The sequence below is a fragment of the Coffea arabica genome, chromosome 10e (genome assembly GCF_036785885.1).
Source record: "Coffea arabica cultivar ET-39 chromosome 10e, Coffea Arabica ET-39 HiFi, whole genome shotgun sequence".
In the NCBI taxonomy this organism is placed as follows: Eukaryota; Viridiplantae; Streptophyta; class Magnoliopsida; order Gentianales; family Rubiaceae; genus Coffea; species Coffea arabica.
Genome location: NC_092328.1, coordinates 44,468,623 through 44,479,932, shown reverse-complemented (window position 1 = coordinate 44,479,932; position 11,310 = coordinate 44,468,623). Strand labels below are relative to the sequence as shown.

The 11,310-nt window shown below is 35.2% G+C and overlaps 1 protein-coding gene across 1 annotated transcript; it reads right to left on the bottom strand.

Annotated features, from left to right (window-relative positions):
• Window positions 1-5,555: 5,555 nt before the first annotated feature.
• LOC113711538 (uncharacterized) lies at window positions 5,556-9,364 on the bottom strand. The gene is made up of 4 exons (XM_027234695.1): window positions 9,082-9,364; window positions 8,881-8,943; window positions 8,093-8,727; window positions 5,556-7,712 (listed from the first exon to the last, which is right to left on the bottom strand). Exons 1-4 carry the CDS (start codon window positions 9,362-9,364, stop codon window positions 5,556-5,558), a joined length of 3,138 nt encoding a protein of 1,045 aa, XP_027090496.1.
• Window positions 9,365-11,310: the final 1,946 nt, after the last annotated feature.

Here is an 11,310-nt window from a genome sequence, read left to right as displayed (position 1 = left end):
GGAACCAGAAAAAATTCTCAGTGGGAGCAAAAGTAATATTAAAATTTTTTACATACTCTTTTTCTAGTTTTTTAAATAAAAAAATATTCACCAACAAGTTGAAATGAAAAACCTTTTTTAGCTTATTTCAATTAGGACTGTGTGACCCACATATCCTTTTAAAATATTAGTTCATGAACCAACTTAGAGGACCACGTAATTCTTTCACTTACTTCATAAGAAAACTCTGGAGGCACATTTGAAATTATATCAAAATTCAATAAATACTATAGGAATTTAAAAGGGACAGTGGGCCAGTGCCCCCACCTCAAATCCGCCACTGCCCACCACTGCAAAGACCACGATCAAAACGAACGTTTCACCGAGCAACAACCATGGCATCTAGAACTCGGACAGACTCGGACGGTTTTGACTCAAAATCAGTGAAACTCGCTCGAGGCTGGGTAAGTCAACTCGGGAGTCAGAAAATTTGCAACTTGTTACAGCCTAAGACTGCAACAATCGGTAGGAAACCAAAAAATCAACGGCAAAACGACAACAGAAAGCAAATTCCACGGCTAGAAACTTACCAAATTCAGACAAGGTGATTGGTGTTTTCACCAAAATCATCTCATTTCACTTATTATGGAATTCTTAATGCACTGTTGATAGTTGTTCTCTAAATTTGGTAGTTATTATTATTACAAATTTATTTGACGTGTTTTGAAACTATATTTATTGTACTATAATAAAGGTCATTATCAAACTATAATAAAGGTCATTAGAGAATGTGTCACTTAAAAGTTAAAATGGGAATGCAAAATGTATGTCATGTTGACATCAATACACATTTGTAGTCTTTTTATGTTGATGGTCAAAACAGCATCAGCTTCTTTCATAGAATCAATGATTGGCTATACCAATGAAGACATATAGCAATTTATTTATTTTTATTATCGTGCTTGTTATGGTATTTTTATTTTTAATAATTTTCTTAGATTTAAAAAAATATTCTTAGTCGAAATGCGCAACGGATCTTCTGTCCCACACCCTGTGCCACTCTCTATCCTACTTTTTATTAAATTGCTATTTCTCCTACATAAATATCATATTTTAGTTCTTTTTTATTTTCTTAAGATCCAATAACTATTAATTGAGTTATACACAAAATTTAACATACTCAAAAAATCAAAATGCATAAAAAATGAGATTTTTTATGAATTTTCTGCTGTATTTTTTAATTTTCTATTATATATTACTTTTTTTAAGCTGCTGTATTTATTTTTTACTCAATTAATAGTTATTAAATTTTAAGGAAACAAAAAAGAACTAAAACATGATATTTATGTAGGAGAAATAGCAATATAATAAAAAGTGAGACAGAGAATGGCACAGAATGTGGGACAGAAGATCCGTTGCGATCAAAATGTGTGTATCACCCAATTCGCGATCGCTATATGGCGACCGATGTGAAACAATTGAGCCCACAGTAGTGGCCGTAAACCATGATCAGGGGCCTCACAATTAAAATCTATCCAATTCAAAACGAGTGATTAATAATTACTATATTTGATATAAACTCAAACAATAGTAATCCTCAAATAATTCTTATCTAGTAATAAATGATAAAAACACGCTAATATCTATCAAGGAAACAAGATCTGCATCAGCATATGCTGCTGATACAATATTGCTAGTTATTCAGGTACTTTAAAGAATAAGTATGGGGACAGTGCGTACCATGAGCACGGAGCACCAAAGTAATTTCAGCAGATCCTTTACTTTCATGATTGCTTTTATTCCTCTGGCTTGTAAATGTTTCAATAAACGAGTTATTGATATATATATATATATATATACTAGATCGAGGGATTTTTTTTTATGTTATTGCATTGAGGAACTGAGTGAAAAGTGTATTCTGCAAAAGGTCGCTGCATTGCATTTGTTATATAGACATTCACACGTATTTACAGATATTTACAACTAAAGCTTCTTAGAGCTTTTTATAGTTTCAAAAGATTTTTTAAGCTTATTTTGTCTAGGTGTCGGTACGCTGTTTTTTGATGGGGCTCTCTGTCAGTTTGAGTGCGGTGAGGAGATTGCTGTCTACATTTGCTGAAGATTCAGGTGTGTGTGCAACTTCGGTTGTCTCTGGCTGTGGTGGAGAGTCGATGAGCATTTTTGTTGTATTTTTTTCTCCACTAATTGCGTTGGAGCTGCTTTCTGAAGTATCGGTGATGTTAGGAAGTTTGTGTACTATGATAGCTGAGTATTTCATGTTGGTTCCTGAGACATAGTTTGAAGCAGTCTTCTTGATGAAGCAGACTATTATGCTGCTGCTGACACTGTCTTCTATTGCTTGATAGTTGAGTTTGTTCTGCAATGTAAAGAGAATCACAAGTTTTTATTAGTGTAAGGTATATGTAGGTGTTTGTGTAATAATAGGAGGTTAGAATGTATTTAGTTTATATATGCTCACCTGTTGCTCCTGTTGTTGAATTTCTTGTATTGTAAAAGGAAGCAACTGAGAAGCATCATTTCCATAGAGATCCAGGGTCATATTTCCAGTGTAATCCTCTAGTTGCACAGTCAATCGACATCTATTTTCAAGTGAAGATTGTTGTGATGTAATTTTTTTAGTAGATAACAACTTGTAAATATTTTGTTAAAGTGGAGCTTTCGATCATACCTTGGGCTGACTTGGACGCGTGTGTTGCAAGATGCACAGACAATTGGCCACTGTGGAATAGAACGCACAGATTTGAAGCATTGGGGGCATGCATTGTACCAGAATTTTTGACTTCGGTCAAGCAGTTTAGGAGTTCCTTGTATCCAATAAGCCTTTTGCTGTCACATATATGTATGGTTATTAAATTTTTTTTTTCTATTGTGGTATATAGTGATTGACCTGTGTGTTTTGTGGAAAGGAGTTGTGTAAGTGAAATTTACTAAGGGAAACTGAAGATAGTCTCTTATTGTGGTCATTTCCTCTGCATCTGGTAATGGTAGCAATCTTGATCGATCGTTGTATGCTTTGTCAGCCATTAGATGTCGGATTTGATACTCATTTTTTGTTGTCCTGCATTGTATGTTTTTGTCAGGATAGAAGCTATTCATGCAAATGTAATTAAGTAGTGAATGATTGGAAAAGTTTTATAATATGAGGGTATTATTTACCATGTTTTGATCTCAGAAGCTTGCTGGATTGGTGGGTTTATCAGAATGCTAGAGCCAAATTTCGTAGACAGATTCATAGCTGCGGTGAAGATATCTGGATCTATAAGTACAATTTAATTTGTATATGGTAATGTAATTAGAATGTAGGTAGGTACTTACTATGATAAGAAGTCACTTTGAGTCGTAGAGCAGCAATGAAAGGCATATTCTGTACCATGTTGGTTAAAGTTTGGCCTTCATCAATTTCATGGTCTCCCCAGAGCGTCAAGATTACGGGCATTAAACTGTTTATTTATTTGACAGAATTAAGGAATATGCTAAAATAAGTCTGATATGAGATCTGATAGATGTGATTGTTACCTTTGATCGATAAGTATGATTTCTCTCTTTGGTGTTGTTCCTTTGTAGGTACGAAGATGAACTTCACTGACAACACCTAGGACATCTACTTGGAGAAGAGTTATATATATTTAGATTGTTACAACAAATTCAATATAGAATTATATTTTTTTTGTTGAAGTTGTGTACCTATTTCGCTGTTATCATCTATATGTTGGTGGAATTTCTTGAAATGAGTGAAGTTGATTGTGAGAGGAAGCTGCGGAGGGTTTGGTTCTTGGATAGCCTCAACAACAGTAGAGTTATCGATTATCCAGTTACACTGGTTCTCATGAGTTTGGTATTCTAACTGTGTTCGCTCCACTCGTGCATTTGATATCATGTACCTTTTGTAAAGATGGAAATGATCTTTGAAGAACTCTATGTCAGATTTGCAGATGATGGCATCGACTTTGTTTCCCCGAGAGGAAGTTTGTTTTCCATGGTAAAAAAAAAGCAATTATAATTAGTTGTTTGTTATGTAGTTATATATAAAAGAGAAGCTAATCATACCTCATCGTCAACCAGAACTAATTTTTTGTATTTGTTTCCAGCCTTTGATATTTGGACTTTTTGTTTGTCAAACACTTGAACTATAGCTGTCCAGTGTTGCATATTGGGTACAATTTCATTGAGCTTGCTGATATTCCTTTCCATGAGTGAAAAAGAAAGTTGCTGAATAATGCCTGTCAGTTAAGAGATGCTGCAAAGGAATGATGTAAAGAGTTAAAGCTATAAATTAGTATGAAACAGGATATTCATCATATGGAGCTATGTTCAGTTTTTATTAAACCAACAGGAGTAATGTACGAATGATAATAGAGCTAGTTATTTGCTATGTCTAAAACATCTCTGTATACTATATTTTGTGTGACATTGTATGATTCAGTACTGAAATTAGGGGGTCTAATTAGTATTTTAATAGATGTTCTATTTTTAGCTCTAGACATTGCTACATAAAATTGTCCATGAGAAAATACGGGTTCACGTAAGTATAATCCAACATAATCTAAAGTTTGACCTTGAGCTTTATTAATAGTCATTGCGAAACACAAACGAACAGGAAACTGAATTCTTTCAAAAGAAACAGGGCAATCAGCATCATTATCTATTCGAAAACAGATTCTATGAAGAAACACCTCTTTACCAGTAAATTCACCACAACTAATAGTAGCATGTATAATATTTTGTGTTAAAGATTTACATATAAGCCTGGTGCCATTGCAGAGACCTTCCGGAGGATCAATATTTCTTAGTAGAATTATTGGTGTATTTGGTTTCAGGATAATTTTATGAGCTGGGAAACCATTTGGAGTTAAACTATTAAGGAAATCTTCTAAGACTGCTTGTTCTGATTCTATAATGGATTTATCTCGACTTATATATTCATGTGCTTGTCCAGGAAAGTTCTGTATAAGGATGTTATTTAGTTCATCAACAAATTCGTTTTTAGTTGTAAGTATTGCTCGATTTATCAAAGAAAAGTTTTCATTAGTAAAAGCTGTAAGATCTGGAAAAACAGAATTTATGAGTATATTGATGGACTCATCTTCATTAGTATAGGGTATGAGAAGGTGGTCTGGGACGCGAATGTTGGTATCATCGATCAGTGGCTCCATTCCATTTCCAATTCGAAGGAGATAAGCAGTAAACTGTGGATCAGCTATAGCTCTCATATTTTGGCTGAGATGAAGCTTCGTGAGTTGTGGCCAGATATAGGAACTAATGATACTTGCTTCAATAAAATCTGTTTTGATTCCTTTTGTGACTACGGGTAAGACCTGTCTGAAATCGCCGCCGAATACAATAACTTTTCCTCCAAATAATTCTGTGGAGTCCATGAGATCTCTTAGAAGTTTATCAACTCCTTCGATTCCATGTCGATGAGTCATTGGTGCTTCATCCCAAAGAATTAATTTTGCCTGACGAATTAAATTTGTTGAAGCACTTTGTTTGCTAACTTTACACATGTTAGCTGGATTCATATCTATAGGGATTTTGAAGCGCGAGTGAGCTGTTCGTCATCCGGGTAAGATAGATGCTGCAACTCCACATGATGCAGTTGCAAGAGCTATATAACCCTTTGATCTTATTTCAGCTAGCAAAGCTTTGTATAGAAATGTTTTTCCAGTGCCTCCAGGGCCATCAATAAAAAAGCATCCCTTTTGTTTGACAAAGATAGCATCCATTATGTGGTGAAAAGCAGTTTTTTGTTCTGCATTGAGCTGTGTAATGGCTAATAAATCTGCTTCCGATACCTGAATATTGAGTTCACTTAAGGTGTCTCTTGTATTTGTGTATCTATCTCGGAATCTCAATGTTGTAGAGACTAAGGAAAAGCTGTTTATGTCTTTTCCCATTGAATCCAAAAAGTTGTTGATTTGGTGTAGTACCTCAAGTCGAATCTGTTCAGGAGGTAAAGTAGATGTCCCATTGTAGTCTTCAGACATTGCCTGTTCAAATTTGTTCCATAAAGTTGGAGGATTTGCCGGTGGGAAATAAACTAATAAAGTTGCAAATAATCTCCTTAGACTGTATGGCATATGATATGCAGCAGCTTCTTCCATACATTGTTCTTGTGAATCATTTGATTCAAAATAACCTTTCAGGATAGCTGCTTGTCGATACATACCAACATGAACTCCATTTACTATCTTCAAGTCATCAAAAGATGTTGGTGCTTTGACATGAGTAAGCAACAGTCTAAGAAAGTAGCGTTCACCCTCTGTTGGACTGGCACTAACTATCCTACCAATACTGTCTTTTTGTTGTCTCACTGCCCAATATTTTTTTCCACGATACCATACAAAATACTCTGAAAACTCTTTGTATGTACATTTTAGCTGCTTAGCTAATGGATCAGTAGTGTTCATGCGAAAAAATTCTGTTAGTATTGTTCTTTTCCTGAAAGAATTTTGTAAGAGATCTCGTAAATCTTCCTTTTCATTAAAAGTCATGCACTGAAAATTCTCAAGGTGTAGCTGAAGATGAATAACTGCAGGATGCATTTCAGATAACGAAAATCTATAAATACGCCATATAGCTTCAACTGGGCATACCCATCTAGCTGATTGATATTTTGTAATTTCATCAATCTGAGTTGGTTGGTTATTAGCTATTGGTTCATTATCATTGTTAACCTGGAAATGTATCTTATCATGTCCTTTGTAGATATATTTATAGATATATTTAACAGCTTTAACAGTAGAACATATCTCAACATTGATATGACAATTGAATTTCGCAAGTAAATAGGGATTGTATGGAACTACCCACCTGTTATCGAGTTCTTGTCCACGGACAATGATTTTCTTGCCATCATTTCTTCGTCTATAAGTTGGATAGGTGTTGTTTCCATGAGTTGTTCTGCTAGCCCATTTCTTGGGATAATTATTTCTGCACCTTCTCATAAATGAGCCTTGCATACACACGTTCTTTGGATTTTTTGATCTGCATGGGCCATGCATCATGTGCTTTCGAACCATATTAAACAGATGTTTATTTGCTTGTTCATCTGGTATTTCAGCAGACACAATTCGATCATAGGATTCTGTCGAATATAATTTTGATCTCGGCTGTAGAATAATAAGCATATGAATATGTGGTAGTCCACGTGTCTGGAATTCCACAACATAAGTATATGCTGCTACATCTCCAAATATATGCTTTTTGAATAAATCTTCCTTTAAAATGTTGACCTTTGCATGAAACACTCTTGATAGGAGATCTGGTCGGTTCTGAGCTTCATCTGTACGTAACATGGCTTCTTTTATCTCTGGCCAAGCAGGGTTACAAGTCATTGTAATAAATATATCATGTCGGCCAGATTTTTGTACAAGAGCCATTGCATCTACGTATCGTCTTTTCATATCTCTTGGACCCCCAATAAACGAAGCTGGAAGGATAACTTTTTGGCCAACCTGTGCTCCGCGAGATTGTCCTTGAACAACACTATCCATGAGTCCTTGTAATTGTTCCCTGCGTATTAATTGTTGTCTGCTTCTGTAGAAATCTAACCGCTGAGTCTCAATCTTTACATACATCTCAACTACAAATTGCTGAAATAGTCTTCCAGTGTTGAGAATGTTAGGCGTGCACTGGTATCTAATTTGCATTTTGTAAGCATAGTATTCTCTCATTGATACATATTCCTTTTGAGTTCTCGCATCGTTGAATAGCTGTACATAAAATAACCATTAAGAAAAGTGATGTAATTATGGAATTATTATTGTTTCTATTTCTATCTATATATATATAAGAAATGCATATAGGTAGTCTGACCTTCCTCTTCCTTGTCAATCATTTCTTGAGCAGAACGGAAATTAGACAACGTTGCTGAAGTCTGTTGTTTTTTTGTTGCTCTCTTTGTTTTTTTTGGATTGACTTTCTCTGATCTTTTAATTCCCGGATGCCAACCAGTTTCTCCTAGTGGGAACAAGAGCGGGTACTGCAGAGGATCATAGCATCCATAATAATATTGAATTCGATGAGTATGACCCTTTTTAGTATATATTTGTATATGCCTAGAATAGATGTTTGCTGAATTTTCCCCTTCAACCCAAAGAGCTGCAATTTGGGAAGCTGTTGGCTGGTTAAATACACGTTGATCATTATCGGTGTGAGATTTCAAGACTATTTGATAAGAATCCAGCTGAGGTACGTTTCGTAAACTACGAAAAAAGCAAGCATAAGGATTTGTCTTCATAACTTCCATGATTTTGATCACAAGGCTTTCAGTTAATCTGTCTGACGTGGCCATTCTATTCTGTAGCTCACGATCTGTGTCATGGAAGTAAAGTTGGAGATACATTCCTGAACCATGATGAGGAATCAGATGATTAATAAAATGGTAAGTCTGTCCTTGAATTTTGAAAGTGTAGATCCCATTGTTCCTTTTGCAGAGCGCCTTGTCGTAGTGAACACCAAATGAAGTGAAAGCAAACATATTGTTATATGTTCTAACATATGTACGGAAACAAATCGCTTCTTCTGTTTGAGCAGTGAATAGTTCAACAAGAACACTGGGCAATTTATTGTCATGGAGAACAACAGAACCATCAGAGCAGCAGAAATTGGCTGTTTCAGAATGGAACTTTTTTGCATGACAATATTGACAATCTTCCTTCCGAGGTAACTTATTTGACTTGTGAGGTATGCAATTAAGTGCATCAATGCCTTGTAGGACTGTATTACCTATGAATAAAAATGATAGATTGTTATATTGAGTGTTGATCTAGTTCGCAATAGAGCAGGATATTAATCAATCATACAGGTAGTTGCAAAATATCGAAGGGGAAAATTTTAGGAGTCTTTTGGTGCAATGAGTAAGAAAAAAGTGTTCAGAACCTTTCGCTGGAGCTGCTTTTTTCCTAGAGCGTTTGACCGAACAATGCCGTGAAGAATTTCTAGCTGTATTAAGAAAAGATAGCTTAATAACTAATCCAAAAAAATGAAATGATGAATAATTGTATACGCGATTAAGGAAGGTGAAGATTCAAAATATTTGCAGTGAGAAGTTCATGTTTAAGTAGGAGAAGAGTATAGTACCTTGACTTTTAGTCTGCTGACCATTGTCTTGTGTAGTTGTATTGGATGTCTTAGCATTATCTGGAGATGGCACTTTAGCAGATAATATGTTGTCTGCAGTAGAAGTGGCACTCTCCATTTTTTGAAGATCTTCACTCGACAGGCATTTGGTACTCGTGGTAACAGTTAATGCAGTAGCAGGAGCAGTATCAACAATTTCTTCAGTATCTTTTGATGTATAAGTACCAAAAGATAGGCGTAATTTTTTCTTATGATAAGCCTCTCTCTGTTTCTGTCGACGCATTTCCTTCTTTTTTGCCAGACGGTCTTGTTCGTCTTCAACCTTTGCTTGGTTACAGTGAACGCGAAAAGTCTCCCCAATAACTGATTTTTCAGCTCGTTTCAATTGTTCGTGAGCAGGAAGCGCTAAAAATTTATTTAATTTCCTTCTTTGGTAGGCCTCTCTCTGTTTGGCCAAACGAATCCCCTTTTCTTGAGCAGAGAGTGCAGCGTATTGCTCTCTTAACTTTTTATTACGTTGGTTTTTTTTTTTTAGTTATTGAATCAGTAGAATCAAGAACAAACTTCGACAAACTCATTTTATTAGACAACAAGAATCAAATAACCAATAAACAAAAGTGCAATATATAGCAATTCAAAACCAATAAGACATTCAATAAACAGCAGAACAAGGAAAACAAACATGCGTATAAAAACTGCACAACGGTACTCTTAACAAACGGTAAAAGAGTCGTGATATTAATAAGAAAGCATGGAACTGAACCTGAAATTGGTGAGGAAACTTGCACGGATAAGGAGCAGTTAATGAAGTTGCAGAGATGAGAAACAGGAAACAGGAAACTCTGCAGGGATAAGAAATACTAAACATAACAGGGATAAAAAGCAGCAAACGAAGCTAGAATTCGACGAAAGAAAGAAAATACATACTGTTTAAGAGCTGCAAAGAAGAAAATGCAAGACGATGAAAAAGATACAAGATGGAGAACAGAGAAACCACAAACAACGTTTATATATTATTTCAATGGGTTACTTTCTTTCGCACAAACAAAAACCAGACGTCGTAAAACTAAAGCTCCACTTGGAACGCACAAAAACAATGCCCTGGCTTGAGTTGAACTTCCTGAGTGTGAGATGAGTTGCAGGAGTTCATTCAGGGCTGCCTTTTCAAATGAAAAAAGAGTTCTGATATGAGATGTGCAATTGTACCCACGACTATGATCCTTTGGTTGCACAAAAACCAAGCACGTGGAAGGGCAATAAAATCATTATGTTGCTTGATTGCTACATTGTTGTAGCCCGGTAAAACAAGAAAATATTAATGGCTTATGGAACAAATGATGCTTCCTTCTGCATAATAAGATAAGATACATATCCCTAGGATATTAATGGGTTATGACATGAAACTACCGCCAATCTATAGCCAATCTATATGAGATGAGATGATAAATTTTCTAGAGCAAAGGAACAAATGGTGCTTCCCTCTGCATAATGATACATATCCCTAGGATATTAATGGGCTATGACATGAAACAACCGCCGATCTATCTATATATGAGATGATGAATTTTCTAGAGCAAAGGACCAAATGATGCTTCCCTCTGCATAATAAGATGAACATGAAACTACCGCCAATCTACATGAGATGCTAAATTTTCTAGAGCAAACGAACAAATGGTGTTTCCCTCTGCATAATAACATACATATCTCTACATTTTAAAGTTTTTCTCGCCAACAAAGCAGATGAAAATGCAAGCCGAAAAGTGCGCCAAAGAGTAAACTGAAACTGCTTCTTATATATGTGTATATATATATATATATGTTAATGGCTAAAAACTGCCATGAGAGCTTATATGTTAATGGCTTTCACTAGATTCTCACATTTCATTGCTACTTTTGTTTCAGCTAATATGAAACGTTGAGATGCTAATGTCCAAAAGCTAGCATGAAATTATAATTAGAAAAAGGGCAAATTACACTTTATCCCCTACGATTTAGTGTTTTCGTATATAACCCTCCTATGGTTTCAAAAGCTATACATAACCCCATCATGGTTTGGATTAAAGTGTTAAAATGACGGAAATGGTTTTTCATAATAGAACCTTTAAAAATGTTGAAATTACTCTTGTTTAAAAATTAAAATGACTGAAATGACCAAAATATATAAACATAATATGCATGACACACTAACCCCGCATGGTTTTATGTTTCATCATATAATTCTCTTATAGT